The sequence below is a fragment of the Mesoplodon bidens genome (genome assembly GCF_964165515.1).
Source record: "Mesoplodon bidens genome assembly, chromosome: 13".
In the NCBI taxonomy this organism is placed as follows: Eukaryota; Metazoa; Chordata; class Mammalia; order Artiodactyla; family Ziphiidae; genus Mesoplodon; species Mesoplodon bidens.
The window spans coordinates 11,713,313-11,733,280 of NC_138169.1; the positions used below are offsets into that span (position 1 = coordinate 11,713,313).

General features: G+C 41.3%; 1 protein-coding gene across 2 annotated transcripts in view; it reads left to right on the top strand.

Annotated features, from left to right (window-relative positions):
* The window catches only part of TAOK3 (TAO kinase 3), a 189,672-nt gene extending 169,704 nt beyond the window's left edge, over positions 1-19,968 (top strand). For both annotated transcript variants that reach the window (XM_081253404.1, XM_081253403.1), the window contains 5 exons: positions 1,690-1,893; positions 9,666-9,905; positions 11,444-11,656; positions 17,633-17,815; positions 18,842-19,968. In XM_081253404.1, coding sequence (XP_081109530.1) covers positions 1,690-1,893; positions 9,666-9,905; positions 11,444-11,656; positions 17,633-17,815; positions 18,842-19,003 — 1,002 coding nt within the window. In that variant the 3' untranslated portion in view covers positions 19,004-19,968. The remainder of the gene's footprint in view (positions 1-1,689; positions 1,894-9,665; positions 9,906-11,443; positions 11,657-17,632; positions 17,816-18,841) is intronic.

Here is a 19,968-nt window from a genome sequence, read left to right on the forward strand (position 1 = left end):
TATTGAAAATGGCATGTATGTTTAGATATTGATACAAAAGGTATCGTCCTTGGGATGACAAAACAATATCAGTTACCCCTACTGTTGATAGATAACAGGGGTGTGGGCAATACAAAATGATGAATGGTCCAGAAATAATTTATCCTTGATTTTGGAGTGAATTTTTATGATCGTATTTGAATTTGGGTGTGCAACATAGTGGTTAATGCCGAACCTAGGGCTGAAGTCACGGCAGCAAGAGATGAGTCCGCCAGCCTTCCTGTGGTGACCCCAGCTTACTCCGTGCTGGAAACAGCTCTTGCTCTCATTGATTCTAATATTTCACTTGAGATTTCACTGGAACAGGAAAGTTGAATGTTGATTTACAAAGACTTCTTGGCTAAGTGCAAAAACAATCTAAATAGTGTGTGATGGCCACATCACAAAACATCAAGTAAAATAGGCATTAGTAATTAAAGGAGATTTCAACTGAGTAGTTAACCAAATATTATAGGTCCAGCTTGTGGGTGTGAACAGTATGAACAAAGAAGGGTGCCCTGGACTTTCTCTAAAAGTGGTCTTCTTACTTTCCCCATAGACTAACATCTTCTTAACTGTTCTGATTTATTGCTTTCTTCCCTTCACCCATATGGTCTGAAACAATTATGAACTTTGTCCTTTTGAAAATATAGGTGGTGTATTTACCCTCTAATATCAAATAAAGAATGCTCATTCCTGAAATTCAAACTAGTGACATTTGCAGCATTACCTCTTGTCTGTGACATCTGCCTGCTTCTCTCCATCTTGTCACCACCTCCTCTGTCTAAGCCCCGATCGTCTCTCGCCTGGACCTTTGCAATAGCTTCCTAGCTGTCTCCGTGGAGGTGCTCTTGCCTCCTTCATCCTGTTCTCCACGTGGCAGCCAGAATCATCTTTTTTGAATACGCCTCGTTATGACACCCCCACACGTATATAAAATGCGTTTCCCCTGTGCCAAAACTCAGCGCCCTTGACCTGGCCTGTAAGGTCCTGTAACGGTCCTGCCTGCCTGTCCAGCCTCATCTCATGTCACGCTGCACCACCCACCCTGGCCTTCTCTCAGTTCCTTGATCGTACCATGTTTCCATTAACCCACCCGAAGGGTTTTGTTCAGGCTGTTTCCTCTGCCCAGAGTATTCTTCCTTCTCCTTTCTCACTGGTTAATTCCTACAGATTTTTCAAATTTCAGCCTAGCTGTTACCAAGATCAAATATTTTTTATTCAGCATGCTTTGAACCAAGTACTTCAGCTGCACGGTAGTTATCACGGTCATCTTCAGTTCGTTTCTGTGGTTCTTTGATTGATTTTTGATTCTAGACTGTCAAGCCCCATGGTGGCAGATACCATATTCTTTTGCTCACCGTTGTATCCTTGTGCCTTGCACAGTGCCTGTTGCACGATAGGAACTCAATAAGTGTGTGTTGATTTAATGCGTGAACTCATAACTTCTGAGCATGAGAAGCCAAAGACATGAAAACTAACAAGTCTCCCTCTCAATTGATAAGAAAAAAGGGAGGTGGGTGTGTGTGTGTGTGCAATACCAAGCCTTTCTGACTTTACATTCTCAATTGCTTTCAAAATAATTTTATCTGCATTGCAATGAGCTATTATATTTCTTTTTGTCTGATGAGACTGTTTTTTGGGGTTTTGTTTTTGTCTGCTTTTGTAAAGGAGATGAATGAGGACCATAGCACACCCAAGAAAGAAAAGCAGGAGCGGATATCCAAGCATAAAGAGAACTTGCAGCACACACAGGCCGAAGAGGAAGCCCACCTTCTCACCCAGCAGAGACTGTACTACGATAAAAACTGTCGTTTCTTCAAGAGGAAAATAATGATCAAGCGGCACGAGGTGGAGCAGCAGAACATTCGGGAGGTATTTATTACGTTCATAACCACTGTCACTGACTTAAAAACAATCCGCTTCGTGAGGGTCATGACCGTGTCCGTGTTGTCCATTCCTCTATCCTTAACCTGTACAGGCGTCAGTGCAGTCAGTGCCTGACACACAGTAGATATACAAAAGTGCCGGGGAATGAATTTACCACTGATACGAGAAAGCCCATTTATAGAACAAGGAATCAACCTTTTCCAAATAAATGTGATAGAATTTTCTTGAACACCTGTGATAAGCCATAGCATGCAGTGGAGAATCAAAAGAAGTAGAATAGAGAATTTTTGCTTTTAGCCTGTTTGTCAAAGACTTGCGTTTTTATGACTCTCCGTGAAACACATAAATAACATAATGGTGCTCTACAGTTATGTTAATTCATTCCTTCATCCCGCACTTACAGAGTGCCTTCTTTGTGCCAGGCACTGTGCTAGAGATGCCAGGGCTATTGAGAAGCCATCTTCCCTGCCTTCATGTAGCCCTAAGTCTAAGAGGGGAAACAGACATGTAACAGACTAATTACAATGTAATGTGCTAGGTTTAGTAATAGATATAAATAAACTCTCACAGGCATATAGTCATGAAAGGGCTTGGAGGATTCTGTGATTGCTGGGGAGTTGAGTGTTCTGGGTGTGTGGAGTGGAGTGTCAGAACAGGAGTAGTGGGAAGCAGGATGGAGGGCCTTGATTCTTAAGGCGAGACTTTTAGATTTCTGCCTGAAGGCAGTTGCATGGGCATGAGAGGGTTTTAAGCAGAGGAATGACAATGAGAGTTCTTTGTTTTGAAGAATTATTGCCTCAGTGTGAGGGCAGCCTAGAGGCGTGAGAAGTAAAGGGCACTGAGGTCGGGCCTCCCTGGTGGCGCAGTGGTTGAGAGTCCGCCTGCCGATGCAGGGGATACGGGTTCGTGCCCCGGTCTGGGAGGATCCCATATGCCGCGGAGCGGCTGGGCCCGTGAGCCGTGGCCGCTGGGCCTGCGCGTCCGGAGCCTGTGCTCCGCAGCGGGAGAGGCCACAACAGTGAGAGGCCCGCGTACCGCAAAAAAAAAAAAAAAAAAAAAGGGCACTGAGGTCAGTTAGGGTGCCCTTTCTCTAGTTCCACCTGGAAGAAGCAGTGACGATAGAGATTAGATCTGAGTGACATTTCTGAAGCAGAACTGACAGTGCAAACCAAATGCTGTGAGAATTTCAGAAGAAGGAGGAGTCGAGAATGAATTCAGAGTTTCTAATTTGGGAAATCGGACGAATATGATGTTATTCACTGAGATGAGGAATACAGCATGTGAATCGGTTGCAGATGCAAAGTTCAATAGGAAACCATTGTGACCTGGAGTAATCCGAGAAGCCCTCAAATGAGCCAGCGCATTGGTAGAAACATCAAAGTTGGATAAGTATCAAGCGTTAGCCTGCATGAGGGAAACAAGCCCTTCAGGCACATTTAATGGGAATGTGAATTGGTGTAAGCTTTTTGGAGAGCAGTATTCAAATGGGAGGAAACAAGGGTGGAGCAAACCAAAATTTATTGAACACATGTAATCATGGGCCAGGCTCTGTCTGTGTTATCTCATCTTATTGGAAGAGAAAGAAACTAAACATTTTCAAGCCAGGCAGTGAGTGATATGGCTAAAATTCTACTTTACAGAGATTAGCCCAGTTTGGTGGTGATGCACAGATTGACTAGAGCGTGCATTGCCAATGGGGGCAATATTGCCCGCCCCAGGGGGGGGCTGTTAAAAATGGGTTCTTGTGGGGGAGGGGGTCTTAGGTATTACAATGGCTTGTGCCCCTCTGAAGGGCCATAGTACCTGAAAAGCTATACAGTGTATCTGTGGTGTTAACATTTCAGAGGTGAGGCTGATCTGGGAAGGGGGAAGTCTAAAAAGGCTCCTGATGGGGACAGGAATAGGGGAAAAACAGGTTGAGAAACATCAATTACGGGGAAGAAACTAGAAGCAAAGAGATCAGGTGGTAGGAATAGGGTATAGACAAAGATAATGGTGGTAGCTGGCAAAAGAGAGATGGGTTTTAAACATTTTGAAGTATAAAATAAACAGGACTTGGCATACAATAGGATATGAGAGAAAAGACGAGGGTAGAATTAAAGTTATTTCTAGGGTTTAAGACTTGGGGAAATGTAGATTTGGGCAGAAACAGAGAAGCTTAGAGAGAGGCATTGATAAGAAAATGATTAATTCAGTACAACACAAGTTGAGTTTGTTAGAAGGCTAAAAAGTCCAAATCAAGAAGTCCAATAGCCAGTTGGAAACAAGGTGTTTGGGATTCTTTTTCGTCTGGCAATTATTATTTTTATTCTGGTGTCATGTATTTGGAAGAAGTCTGAAGCTAAGGGGGCAATTAGTGCCAATAAAAGCTATAGAAGATAATTATTCCCCAAAATGATAGAAACTACATTCATAACTTCATAAGTATCAGGTTCTAACCAATGGAGTGAAGAATAACTAACTATACCAAGGTTTATTTCTTAAGAGTCTAGATTTTTTTCTTTGTTTAGTCTTATTCCAGAGCTGCCTCAGTGAAAATGTTCAAAAGTATTTTTCTTCTATTTACAAAAGTAATAAAAGAACATTGAAAAAAGACAAATATAGAAAAATACTGGGGCTTCCCTGGTGGCGCAGTGGTTGAGAATCTGCCTGCCAATGCGGGGGACACGGGTTCGAGCCCTGGTCTGGGAGGATCCCACATTCCGCGGAGCAGCTAAGCCCGTGAGCCACAACTACTGAGCCTGCGCGTCTGGAGCCTGTGCTCTGCAACAGGAGAGGCCGCGATAGTGAGAGGCCCGCACACCGCGATGAAGAGTGTCCCCCGCTTGCCACAACTAGAGAAAGCCCTCGCACAGAAACGGGGACCCAACACAGCCATAAATAAATAAACAAATAATTTAAAAAAAAAAGAAAAAGAAAAATACTGAGTAGTGAAAAGTGCTTGATAATCCCATCCCACCCATTTTCTACCCTGAGACAGTCACCATTAATTTGGCAGATATATTTCCAGATTTTTTCAGGTATGCATGTATATACACGTACAGCTTATATATTATATATAACTTTAACTTTATAAAAATAAGATTACATTAGTACCAGTGGGTTTATTTGACTTGCAAGCAATAGAAACAAACTCTGGCTGACGTAGCATGCAAAGGAATTTATTGGAAGGATATGGGGTAGATGACAGAGCTGAAGACCCAGGCTGGAAAAGATGAAGAATCAAGCTGGGAAAGCAACTTCTGTGACCTAGAGGGCAAGAGCTAATGGACATTCCTCAAGACATTGCCATTTGGATGTACCTCCTCCAGCCATGTTTCATCTTTGTATCATTTCTGCTTAAGACTCAAATTCCTAGGAGAGATAGAACGTGATTGGGTAATGTGCTTATTCCCTTACTCAATAGTGTCTCTGATTCCAGATAGGGTGGAGTAGCTTCTCAAGCAAAAAGAGGAGCATGTTAACAACAGAAGGGGAAATGGATACTGAACCTACAAAAATGTCCACTATACTGTTTCATAGCTCTCTTCTTTTGTATGTTTTTCATTTACTGTCTAGGACATACAGCTCTGCCTCATTCTTTTTAACCATCAATAGTATTGGGGTGGGGGGTGGCTATAGAATAATTTATTTAATGAGGTACTTTTCGGTGGATATTTTGTTGAAGTTATGCAGTATTACTAACAATGCTACAGAGAACATCTTTGTATACATCTTTTTACATGTATGCAAGGACTTTGTAGGATATAGTATTCTCAGGAGTAGAATTTCTGGGTCAGAGTGTATATACCTAAATTTTTAATAGATATTGCCAAATTGCCCTCTAAGGGTTTATAACTCCCACCAGCAAAGACTACCTATTTTCCTCTACCTTTGTCAAAACCGAGTATTACCAGTCCTTTTCGTTAATGAAAACATTTAAAAGGATCACCATAGGCTGAGTTGAGCCTCTTCTTCTATCATCACTACACACAGATGCTCACTATTTTCTAACCAGTTATACAACTAAGAACTGAAGCTAAGAAAGTATTAAATGTCATACGCAAACAACATCTCCACCTAAATTTTGAATTCTAGTTCTTACTCAGTGTCGGTGGGCATGAACACAAAAATTTTGATTTGAGTCAGATCACTTGCTTTTAAAGAAGTCAATAGTGCTTCCACTGAAACTTAAATAGAATGCTTGGATCATGGTTGGGAAAGGTTTATTAGGGGATACACCCTGGTTCCACATCTTACGCAGGAGGTAGGTTCAAACGATGTGTATGGAAATGTGTTTCTTGGCCATGGTGTATGACCATGGCCGTATGTTGTATGTATGTTTCAACCCTAAGCTCACACCCAGCCTGGCGAGATGCTCACTGTATGTGATGTGGGCAGGGGAATGCGAGCCACGTGTCTCTCATCTCACGCTCCCTCCAAGGCATATATACATGGAATGCACTGGTGGGCAGAATCACCTGTACCATGAAATTTGTTTTTGTGTTTTTGCTCAACTCATTTTATTGAATGTGTATAAGCTAGAAATGCATATGATGTGGCTCTACTGTATATTGTGTCATTTGTACAGATGAAGCAACCATTGCATGGTGTCCAGATAGAGCAGAAGAATTTTCTTCAGAATATAGTATTCCAGACTGAAAAAGCATAAAACAGGAAAACATGAGCCACTCATTTGAACATTTTTAGTGGAAAATATTGAAAATCTAAAAACCTGAGTTTTAGCCTCAGTTCTACTTTATAGAAATTATATGATCTTATGTTAGCCTCTCAATTCCCAAATGCCTTGCTATCATATATAAAAGGGGTAAATCCTAACAATTCTTAACCACTGCATAGGGTTGCAACTAGGATTGAACAAGATATATGAAATCACTTTAAAAATTGAAAGCACATTACACATTATTATGTAGGTACAGCAATGGGCTCTTAATAAGCTGAATCATGTTTTTATCCCATGGTGTAAAATATTATAGGCAGCTTACCAGCTTACATCTCAGCAACTCAGATGTATGAATTAAAGGTAATTAATTAAAGGTAATTTCTATTGCAATTGTAATAGAAAAACCATTTCAGTATCATGTTTCTTTCACTTTTTAAATAGTTTATAAAATCTAGATTTGTTATTATATGCCAGATATTCACTTCTGAATACAGAAAAATAATAATGACATTTATATATCCCAAAGCATTTTCTTATGGTCTTTTCTTTCATCTTCACAAGAATGGTAGTTCACAATGGGTACTACTGATATTATCCTCACTTTACACCTGAGGAAACTAAAATGTAGATTTAAAGTCTTGCCCAGTGCCACACATAATGAGTCAGCGGAAAAGCTGAAACTGACTCACCCTGAATTATTTTTCCATTGATTCTCAAACTTTAGTATATATCATAATTACCTGAATGGAATGTTATGAACTCTGGTTTCTTCCAGGTAATTCTGATGCAGGTATTCTTTGGACAACATCCTGAAGCATTCCATTAAACACAAAGAGAAGCACTCGTTTTCTTCTGAAAGTGTTTGCTTTATATCTTTCTTACCCCCTGTGAATTTCTGGGCTTTGGACAGCTCAGACTCAGTTTGAAATTCTCCATTTAGGAAAATGTGTGGAATGTATAAATGCCCAATATTGGGACTCCTGGTCCTCAAAGATTGAAAATGATAGAGTGATCTAGGAACAGAATCTTCAGCCATTGAAAGGGCTTTCCTTGGTTTTAGTCTCTGAGACGAGCTCACCATCCTTTGGTGCCACCTAGGGGCCGGTTAGTGATTTTTAAAAGAAGACATTTGATGGTCCAGGTAAGGAAGGAAAAGAAAAACGCGGGAGAGGATTGGGGGAGATGCTCTGGAGATTATCTTTTACTCCTTATAACAAGTGAAATGGCATTTATACTTCAGATATTTCCCCACTAGAAAATAAGCCCTTGATGGGGATGTATTTGTTCACTGCCCCATTCTTAGTGCTTAAAACAGTGCCTGACACATAGGAAGTTTGTTGAATGAATAAATAAATGAACGATTAACAACTTTGCTCCAGTAACAGATGCTGTGCTGTTTAAAGGACTTCTCTTCAAATAGATGGAAGGCTCAAATATGCAAGATATTCTCAACCATGCCAGTACACAAATGTTACTGATATCTCTATGAAAATGATCTTGCATTTTCTCCCATAGCAGATGCCATTGGAAAAGAGAGGCACCCTATTGTTCTGATTTAAAGTTCAGCTCAAGGGCTTTCTCCTTTCCTTGCCCTTCTTAACTAGTAGTAATAACACCCTTTTCGGAAATCTTACAGCATAAAATCTTCACCTCTTTTATATCACTTATCACTTCCAACCTTGCACTTTTTAAAAAAAATTTTACACATAAAACTTATTTTCCTGTATTAATCAAGCTTCTTTTGTTTGCGTGTTACTGAAATTTACTTGAGCTGGCTTAAACCAAAACCAGGGGGTTTGCTACAGAGATATAGGAATGTTTCATAAAACCCAGTAGCAGTCATACAGCTGGACCTACAAGGAGAGCTTAGAACCAGTCAGGAACTTGGGCATCAGTCTATTCCCTGCACTTCTTTCTTTTTCGTTCTTCTTGCTCTGAAGCCCAGCTTCCTCTAATCCTCAGCCCTCATAGCAACGGGTGGCTACCACATATGTCGTTTTTATATGCCCCTCAGTTCTAGCCACACATGGAGATTAACTGTCTCTGAATCCAAATTCCCAGGAGAGAAGATAGATTGATTCAGTTTGCTGTGAGCTGAGGACATACTTCAATACATGTCTATTACAGCTCCCTGTTAGAGTGTTAGCAAGTTGATCGCCGAGTGATGGCTTAGTAAGTATTTTTAGGTACCCAGAGCGCGCACGGTTCAGAACTTTGATATAGTGCCATTTAGGAAATATTCTTGAACTGGGGAACAAAAAAATTTCACCCAACTTCCTCCCTCTTTTTTTTTTTGTCTGGTTTCCTTTCCCCCTTCGACAAAAGAGAGAGAAAGACATGAGTAAAACTGGGAGGAGCAGAATGAATAGATCTAGAAATGACCAAACAGACGGTAATGGAAAAGATGAAAGGAGAGAGATCTCATCTGCTTTTTCCCAGTGAGCCCTGACAGCTGAGATTTTGAAAAATAGATAGTTGGCCTACTTCTGATACATGCAAAAACAGGGTGTTTCCCAGAAAACTAGGAACACTGCAGACATTATCCGTTTAACCCAGCGATTCTCAACTCTGACTGCATATTAGATCCACCTAGAGAACTCTTAAAACTATTGACGTCAGGGTTCCATTCCAGACAGTTATCAGAATTTCAGGTTATAGGACTTAGGCATCTTACGTTTTAAAAGCTTCCTCACATGATTTTAATGGGCAGCCGGCCAGGATTGAGAACCACTGGCCTAACTAAAGAAACACTTATTTAGACCCATGCATAACACATCACCTAATTAAGATTCACAGCAGCCCTGTGAGGTAAGAAGGGGTCAGGTAGAATAACAGTAATCCCATTTTATGGGTAGAGTAGTTGTGGTGGCTGTGAAGTTGCCCAGCTTGAAAGTGATAGATCCACATATAGAACCTCTGTCTCCAGGGATTGTTCATCGAGTCTCATTAAGTCATGCTGCCAAACACTAATGGGCTTAATTAAGAGGCAGTTAATAGTGCCATTCCTTCCTTGCCATCCCTCACCGAGTGGTGCCTTCCCTCCAGTTTGTCTCCATTCATCTCTCTCCGTGTTATCTTTTCTTCCTGAATGCAGGAACTAAATAAAAAGAGGACACAGAAGGAGATGGAGCATGCCATGCTGATCCGGCACGACGAGTCCACCCGAGAGCTCGAGTACAGGCAGCTGCACACATTACAGAAACTCCGCATGGATCTGATCCGGCTACAGCACCAGACTGAACTGGAAAACCAGCTGGAGTACAATAAGAGGCGAGAAAGGGAACTGCACAGAAAGCATGTCATGGAACTTCGGCAACAGCCAAAAAACTTAAAGGTGAGAGGAAATTTCCTGATTTATGCTCCAGGACACAGCCAGGTTGGATCAGTGGTTCCTACACCTGGATGACTGTCAGAGTCACCTGGGAAACTTTGTAAAATTACAGATTTCAGGACCCCACAGCCACTGAATCAGAATCTCCAGGGTCTGGGTAAAGAGATGTTGCAGGGCAATATGATCTCTCCATTTCTTCTTTGTATCCATTATGCAATTTCTCTGACCCCTTCATGACCTTCCCTCTCTAAAATTATAACACATGGACTAATAGCAGTCCATAGTTCTAATCCCAGGAAATGAGGAAGTTACCTGACAGGAATATAGCAGATAAATTGTATCAGTCATGCCAGTCAGATAATTAATTGGTTGTAGCTACCTTGAGTGCTATTCTATTGAGAAAGACTCTAAAGCCACATCCACACTTAGTAAGGAAAAGTACGATTTATTAGTGACATCTGTCCTGGGCATGGGAATTGGGAGTGATATGCCAGACATTTATTTTCCCTGCACTAGAAATATGGAACTGCTTTGGCCTGCACTACCTCCAGAGAATTTTAGCTGACTGCTAATTAACAAGCTATATGGACTAAGCCATTGCTATTTGTCAAGGGAGTCACTGTCAATGTTGACAAAGATATAAGGCCAACCTCAACCGCACTGGCCTTCTTCCTTTCTAGCCAGATCCTAACCTGTCTAATTAGTGATCCTCGTCATCAGAACCCCTCCATGTGTTCATGAAATGTACATGTGACTATCAGGCAACCTGATGGAATGCCTTCTGGGTTTATAATAGTAAATCCCACTTCATCCTTGCCAAAATGCATATTTGATATTGCTACATGCAAGTAGTGGAAATGGGTTATGATGTAAAGTATAATCCAATGTTGCCCTTTATTGATTTTTCAAGGAAACACAGAGCAGTGAGAGATGGCTCATACATTGCCATCCCCTTTCTTCCTTGGAAGTGGAGGAAAACAGTTAAAGGGGGAGGGGGAGGGGCAACAAACAATAGAAGACACTGAAGATTTTGACTAGGAAACTACTGAAATAATGATCAATCTTTTAACAAACTAAGCTTCATAGTATTCCAGAGTCTTCTTAGAGTTGTGATCTTGTAACAATTCATTTTTAAAAATCTATTTGTAAATTCAAAACTACTTCTGTTCATTTGATATAAAACCAAAGTATTTTAGGGAGGGTGGGAGGGAGGGAAACGCAAGAAGGAAGAGATATGGGAACATATGTATATGTATAACTGATTCACTTTGTTATAAAGCAGAAACTAACACACCATTGTAAAGCAATTATACTCCAATAAAGATGTTAAAAACAAACAAACAAACAAAAAAACCCAAAGTATTGGTAGAGTTAACACCTGTCTATGACACATGTGTTATTTTCATTATTACTGACTAGTAACGTGGGTCACTGCACCAAAAGACAGTTGGTCTCAGCACCTATATTGTATCATGAGAATGGAAGGCTTTCTGTATTTACTAATGTGTCTTTATTTTCCTTTTGTCACTTTTTCTCTACAGGCCATGGAAATGCAAATTAAAAAACAGTTTCAGGACACTTGCAAAGTACAGACCAAACAGTATAAAGCACTCAAGAATCACCAGTTGGAAGTTACTCCAAAGAATGAGCACAAAACAATCTTAAAGACACTGAAAGATGAGCAGACGAGAAAACTTGCCATTTTGGCAGAGCAGTATGAACAGAGTATAAATGAAATGATGGCCTCTCAAGCGGTAAGTGGTTAGGTTCGGGGCCACGGCTTCAAGAGCTTTGGGAATCAAGAAAATTCAAGATCCAGCCTTTTGGTCCCAAGATGATTCTTACGCACATTTAGGATATTGGTGTTTTTCTGCCCAAAGAACTGAAGGAAATGACGACGCTGAATAAAGCCAAGCCAGAGCGGATACTTGCTGGAGTGTGTCTTATAAGATGGAACTTGAGGAATAACATGCTAAATCAGACCTGTGGCACATAGGGACTTTGAGGGCAAGATGTGATAGATATTGCATGTAATATCATACTCTCGTTCACCAAAGATTGCACAACTGATGTCAGGCACAAATGAATAGACAGACACATTCATTCAGTAAACTTTTACTAAACATCTGTGCTCAGCCCTCTGCTGGGCTCAGAGATGGAGTGATGAGCTAGAGAGACGACAGTGGTCCCTGTCCTCACACTTCTGTCGGTCAAGTAAGGAGGTCAGATAATTAAGCAATAAAAATAAAACATAAAAGTGCTTTGAAGTGGGAGGTGACAGGGGCTATGGGAGGATGAGTAGGAACAACTAATCTGGTCTAGGAAATGCTTCCCTGCAAGAGCCAAGAAGCATGAAGGAATTTATTGAAGCAAACAGGTTCCATGGAAAAGGGCCTACACACTTTTCCAAAAGATGGATAGTGTACATTTGGGGACTGAAAGAACTTTGATATGAGCCCAAAGTTCAAGGAGGAGGATTGTGGGAGCCCAAAATGGAGAAGTCATAAAGGTCTTGGCAGCCAGGGATAGGAGCTTGCCTGGTGATTCAGTGAAGATTTCACAAGGAGATGAATCTTAAAGGGTAATAGTTGATCAGACAAGCAGAAATGGAAAAATTATTCCTGGCAGACGATACAGTATATATGAAGACTCAAAGGCCTAAAAGAGGATGGCACGTTTGAGAAACAATGAGTCGTTGATATGGCAGGAGTATAACGGGCAGCTGGTGGATAGTCAGGGGTCAGAGCCTCAAAAGCTGGGAGTGTGGACGTTATTCTATCAGCGATAGAGAGAGAGCTGCTAAAGCCTGTTTTAAGAAGGAAAGTGACAGGATCAGATGTGTGCTATAGAAAGATACTGGCAGTAATGTGGCAAATATAGGTAAGGAGACCTGTTAGGAAGCTATTATAATAGTCCAGGAAAAAAAAAAATGAAGGCATGAACTAAGAGAGAACATGCTAATGGAAGTGGTGAGAAGGGAGAGAAGGATTTGATAAATACTTAGGAGGTAGAATAGATAGAACTTAGGAACCAATTTGAGAGGTAGGTTTGATAACAGTGGAACAGGTCATCATTTTACCAAGATGGAAAAATGGAAGGAGGGGTGAGTTTGGATGGATGTCTAGAAGATACTTGACTCATTATCTGAGCTCTGTGGGTTTCTAGGTAGAGAGGTACAGAGATGGAAATCTGTAGTTCAACAAGGTGTCAGGATTAACATCAAAAAGTTAGCCATTGTTATATGGGGGCAGTTGTAGCTATTCGGAATATCTGAGATCTCCTACGGATAGGAGATAGTATTAAAGAGGAAGAGGACTCAGGACAGAGTTGTGGGCATCAACATTTGAGGGCTGAGTAGAAGGTGGACCAAAGAAGATGAATAGCCAACAGTATGGAAGGGGAACCAAAGAGAGTATATCACAGAAGCCAGAACAAAAGTTTCTAGTTGATGATTTCAAATGTTGCAGAGAGACCATTTGGGCCCAGCAGTGGCTTTGTCCATTGTTTGTCACAGACAGTGGAGTGGTGGAAATGGAAGACATTCTAAGTAGATTGAAAAAGTGATTATAAAGTGAGATAGAAACTGTAAGTGAGACTGCTTTCCCCAGATTCTTGTCAGTGAAAGAAAGGAGAAAGAGAACTATAGCTAGAGGAAGAGACAGTTAAAAGAGGTCTTCGATTAATTGGGAAAGGCTTAAACATGTCCTTAGCTGAGGATCAGAGCCAATGTAGTTCATTCATTCATTCATTCATTCATTCATCCAGTAAGTATTTATTGAGTGCCTCTACTGTGCCCCAGGCATCCAGGAATACTGTGGTGAATAAGACAGTCATCGATCGTGTCTTCATGGAATCTATAGAAGAGTGAAGGAAACAGACGTTGGAGAAGTCTATGTGTAACAGCAGAGCAAGGGCAGTGTGCCCACTGAGTGTAAACCAAGAGAGCTAGGCTGGTCTGGAGAGTCAGGAAAGGCCTCTCAGACACAATGATTATTTAAGCTGCAGTGTAGGGAGCACATTCTAGGCACAAGGAACTACATTTGTAAAGATGGGAAAGACCATTGCACTTTTACAGAACTCAAGTCCGTTGTGTCTGGAATATAGAGAACGAGGAGGAAACTAACATGAGAATAAGATGAGAGGGGTAAACGGGGACAAGATCATACAGGGGCTTGTAAGCCTTCTTAAGAATTTTGATCTCTATCGTAAAAGCAGTGAGAAGCCATTGAAGAGTATTAAGGAGGAGACTGACATCAAATTTGCATTTTTGAATGATCACCCTGGAGACACATGGAGAATGGCCTGGGAGGTGACAAGCGTGGGTGTAAGGCGATCATTTATAAGGTTGCTGCCTTTACCTGGGTGTGAGGGAGTGGTGGCCAGACCCAAGAGGGGACAGTCAGGATGAAGCAGAAAGTGACTCAGCTTGAGAGCTAGGCAGGAGGTGGGACTAGGAGCATTTAGTAACAGACTGAACGTGGGGAGTGAGATGGTGAGGATGACTCCCAGTCTCTAGTTTGAGCAAAATAGTAGATGGTGCCATTTATCTATATGGTAAAAAAGGAATTGGAGATTGGGAAAGTGGAAAGGGAAATATTAGTTAATATTAATCATGTTGAGCTTGAGGCTGGGAAACATCCAGATGCAGATACCTCGTGTAGAGTGGATAAGCTAGCCTGGACCTCAGAAGGGAAGTCTGAAATAGAGGTGTAGATGTGGGAGTCATTTGCATAGAGATGGTAATTGAAGCCTTTGGAATACATGAGATTCCTTAGGAAGGGAAGTTAGAGGGAGAAGAGCGCCCATGACAGAGCCCTGAGGAACACCCACATGTGATGGCCCAATAAGGTAGGGAGTAGCTGGAAAGGAGAGGAGAGAGGGAAAAACCGAAAGGGTGTGGTGTCTCAGAAAACGAGAGTTCAGGAAGGAAGGGGCAGTCCACAATATCAAATGTCGCTGGGAGGACAGGCAAGATAAGGACCCCTCCAGGGTGGTCATCAGTGACCCTCCTGTGAGCAGTAGAAGGGGAGGTGTAGGAACAGAATGAGGAGTGCAGACGGGTTAAAGGTAAGGAGAAGGGGAGAGAGTTGGTAGGGACAAAAAGGTTGATGGGATTTTGGTTTTGTTCATGTTTGTATTCTCAGCATCTGCTACAATGCCCGGCATACAACAGGTGCTCAATGAATGTTTGTTATATAAGATGCGAGAGAACAGGATCAGGAGTATAGGTTCATGATTGCTCTTGAATAAAAGGAAAGAAATAACCCTTCCTTCTGAGGCAGGGAGGACATAAAAGTACAGATGATAATTACGGCAGTCCTTTACTGCCCGCTTACCACGGGCCAGGCACTGTTGAATTTTATAAGTGTTATTTCATTTTTGTGAAACCCCTTTGACCTTTGAAACAGTTACTTTTTTAACCCTAATTTACCTGTGAGGAAACTGAGGTTTATTGAAGCCAAGTCACTTGCTTAGGGCAAGGGTTGGCAAACTTTTTCTGTAAAGGGGCAGGTGGTAAATATTTTAGGCTTTGTGGACCAACAGAGTCTCTGTCACAACTACCCAACTCAGCTATTGTAGTACAAAAGCAGTCATAGATAACATATAAATGAATGAGTGTGTCTGTGTTCCAGGAAAACTTCATTTACAAAAATAGGCAGCAAGCCAGATTTGACCCTTGGTCCATGGTGTACCAACTCTTGACTTAGAGGGTCACTTAGTGGTACGTAGCTAGTGGTGGAGCTACGATTTGAACCCTGTTTGGGGAGACCCTGTAAGCCTATATGCCAGGCCACTACTACATTATGCTGCTTCTGTCACATTCTTTCTTGAGTTTAATCCAATAGAGGGAACAGACATGATATTTACCTATACCTTTATAAAACTTTTTAATGGATTTGGTATGTGCAACTTTGGGGAGTGATGAATACCAAATACTGGAATATCCCCTGATTTCTAGACTGGCACTTCTTTAGAGTCAGAGCTGGTACAGAATAACACAGTTACTGACATTAATAATAGAACGCCAGAAATAAGAGAAGATGGGGGTGTTTCATGGTCTAAATTGCCTGTAGAATGAGCCTCTCACCCACTTGGCCAGGGCTCATAACAATTAACCAAGCCAAGTAGAAAAGAATAGACTTTCATTCCCTTTATTGGTAAGAAACCTCCCACATCAAGAGGGAATCGATAACAATCTCCTGGGGAGCCAGTAATCCCTTCGGCATTTATCTGTGAAGCTGTTGCTGCTGCAGACTGACTGTTCATTGTGTCTAGTGTCTCTTCTCCCTTCACTTCTCATTGGGAAATGAGAAGAGCAGCATCCTCTCTAGTGGATTTTAGTGAAGGCTGGTTAGGGTTAATTATTAGAAAATACCTTGGAAATATGATTCTATTATTTACTTTGTGTTCATTTGACATAGTATATTTCTCCAAAGCACTAAAGAAGACACTATGCAAATAACTTTCTAAAACTATTCTAATAACATTTCAAAAAGTCATAGCTCAGTCAAGATATTAAGAAATGTTATTAATTGTCACAAATGGTACAGAAGAGGGAAGGCAGCCTAAGGTGGAGAATAGGTATCTTGGCCAAGTGGTCTCAGTGGAAACATGCAGATATACTCAGGGTAGACAGACTGTCTAATTCAAGGGTTCTGATCTCATAGTTCCCAGCTGAACTGAGGGCCTGCTAAATCTAGACCAAACCAAGTCCGGTGGGACAGGAGGGTCTTCATCCCTGAACACAGTCCTGTTAATGGCCCTAAATCTTCAACTGTGCTCATTGAAAGGCTGGCAATTTCTGCTGGCTGGCTTGGTCCATTGCCCACGCAGGATCAGTATCCTGGTGTGTAATACAAAGTACAGGTGCTACAGGGAGCAAGGGAAAAACTTTATCTGGATTTCACTGCTTCAAACCAGAATACGCCCCGTAAGATTATCAAGGCTACCTTCTGTGGGGAAGAAATTTTGAACCACTTGAGTTTTAGATGGCTGGCCATAAGGATAAAGTATAGCCAATGTTATAGGGACCAACTTTACTTGCTAGGAGTGTAACAGTACTGTGGTATTCCTCAAATGTTATGGAGATTGGACTCATTGTTTTTAGAGCTAAGGATATCTAAATGTATAATGGTTTGGGGGTTAAAGATATCTAAATATGGAAATGGTTAGTCAAAATAATGATAACACCGGCTATTAACTGACCCTTTGGTATACATCAAGAACTGTGCCTGGGATTTTATATGAATTCTTTCATTTAATTCTCACACCAGTCTTAGACAATAGGAACTATTATTGTTATTTTCTTGAGATGAAGAAAATGAGACTTGGAGATGTTAAGTGAGTTGCCAAGGTTACACACCTAAGTGAATGGTGGGGCTAGAATTCCGTCTCAGGAGTCTGCCTCCAAAGCCCACAGGCTTAATTACTAGAATGTGGAGCCTTCCTGACTCCTGCTAGTGTGGTTTTAAGAAAACCAGGTTTCCTTAAGAAAAGAATGTTTTTGTTTTCTTAAGAAAGAATGTTTTAAGAAAAGGAAGTGTTTTTAGAACTTTGTAGCCCATTGGGCAGAATATACTATCTTTGATTCCTAACTCTGAAAGTACCCCCCACTGGGCATCTGTTTTTCTGAGAGACCTGTTTCAGTCCAAACAAGGAATCATCTTCCAGTAGTCACCAAGTTCTGTAAGCTAGGAGCGAATTACAGTGTATGTCTTCTGTACCCGCAGTTACGGCTAGATGAGGCTCAAGAAGCAGAATGCCAGGCCTTGAGGCTACAGCTCCAGCAAGAAATGGAGCTGCTCAATGCCTACCAGAGCAAAATCAAGATGCAGACAGAGGCACAACATGAACGTGAGCTCCAGAAACTAGAGCAGAGGGTGTCTCTGCGCAGAGCACATCTTGAGCAGAAGGTATGAGCGTGTTGTCAAGGGTCCTGTACCGCTGGGTAGAGAACGGGCATGGCTCTGCCTGTGTACCGGGCGATTTAACAAAGGCACTGTTCCCCTCATACCTGCTTTGATACTCCTAGTGCCCCTAAGAGGTAGGCATAGTCCCCATTCCACAGGCAGGACACTGAGGCTCAAAAGGCTTAATTGAGTTACTTGCATAAATCTGATCCCACAGCCTAAGTTCTCTCTATTATATTACTCTGCTCGGAAACCTTCCACCTTCACAGCCTGAGGACTGACACGGGTTACTGGGTAGTTGATTTGCTGTATGAAAGGTACTGTGGGTTGATAGCATGGCCCCTACATGTCGTGAGGAGGCCAATACACATTTGGTTTTTATTCTCAGCTATATTTCTAAACCAAAAGAAATCACCAGCAGGGCTCTTTAAAAAAAATTAAAATGAAGGGAGGCTGATATTGCCATACATAATAAATGTTATCAGAATTGAAATATTCATTGCTTTAGATATTGCTGAGGAAGATGAAGTAGAAAAGATGTCCTAAAGCGTCTCAGAGCTGTTAAGCATGTATTTGCTTAACCAGTTATTCGTGCTTTCTTCTGGTAGTTCCCAGAGATCAACGTGAGAGACTATTTTCCTGCTCTAGAACTAAATTGCTAATGACCCAGGGGGCTTTGGGCTCTCTCTGGGAAAGCAGCACAACTTAATTGTGCTTGAGTGTCTTTTAGCTTCTCCCGAGCCATCTCCTGCTGAGATAGGACAGTGACCTAGATCGGCCCAGCTGCTTGGCTTGCTAGAATGGCAGTGCTGGCCCCAGGTGGCCCCAAACGTTTTTATTCTTGTGAGCAAGTTTTAAATGTGATGGATTAGACACACAACATTTATCACAGGACTCTCCCAGCCTGCCCCAGACTAGTTTACTCTTAGTTCCTGCGTGTTTGTGTGTCATCTGTGTGCATGTTATGTGTGTATATATGCCTGTCGGGAACTCCTTTCCATTAAGAACTGTTCATTGTGCTTATTTCAGATTGAAGAAGAGCTGGCTGCCCTTCAGAAGGAACGCAGCGAGAGAATAAAGTACCTATTGGAAAGGCAAGAGCGAGAGATTGAAACTTTTGACATGGAGAGCCTCAGAATGGGATTTGGGAATTTGGTTACATTAGATTTTCCTAAGGAGGACTATAGATGAGATTAAATTTTTTTGCCATTTACAAAAAAAAAAAAAGAAAGAAAGAAAGAAAGAAAACAAAAAAATTCAGACCCTGCAAAACCACATTCCCCATTTTAACGGGCGTTGCTCTCACTCTCTCTCTCTCTTACTCTTACTGACATCGTGTCGGACTAGTGCCTGTTTATTCTTACTCCATCAGGGGCCCCCTTCCTCCCCCCTCCCGTGTCAATTTTCAGTGCTGGCTGAAACCTGGCCATCTCTTCTATTCATAGTACACGTCACAGTATCGATGTGATTCAAAATGTTTCAGTGAAAACTTTGGAGACAGTTTTAACAAAACCAATAAACCAACGACAACAAAAAAGTGGATGTATATTGCTTTAAGCAATCACTCATTACCACCAATCTGTGAAAGTAAAGCAAAAAAAAAATAATAATAATAATAAATGCCAAGGGGGAGAGAGACACAATATCCGCAGCCTTACACCTTAACTAGCTGCTGCATTATTTTATTTTATTTTATTTTTTTGGTATTTATTCATCAGGAATTAAAAAAAACAAAGTTTTATTAAAGATTGAAAATTTGATACATTTTACAGAAACTAATTGTGATGTACATATCAGTGGTGACATATTAATACTTTTTTGGGGAATGGGGGGTGGGTGGGGTGAAGAGATCTTGTGATTTTTAAGAACCTGCTGGCAAGACTTTAACTTGTCTTGAGCATATTCTGATTGTATCATAATCATTTTCTGCTGTTGCAGAGGATGTGAATACACTTAAGGAGCTCACAGAATCCCAGTAGCACAAGTTGGGCTTTGGCAAATCGTGTATTTTGTGTATAGAAGGAATTTAAGGAGAGGTATTACTTATTTTCATATTGTATTTTAACTGTTTCTCTGATCAAATTTTTTTACTCCCTCCTCCCAGTCCCCCCCACCTCCCTCCTTTTCCAATTCAGTATTTGGAGTTCAACACTGTC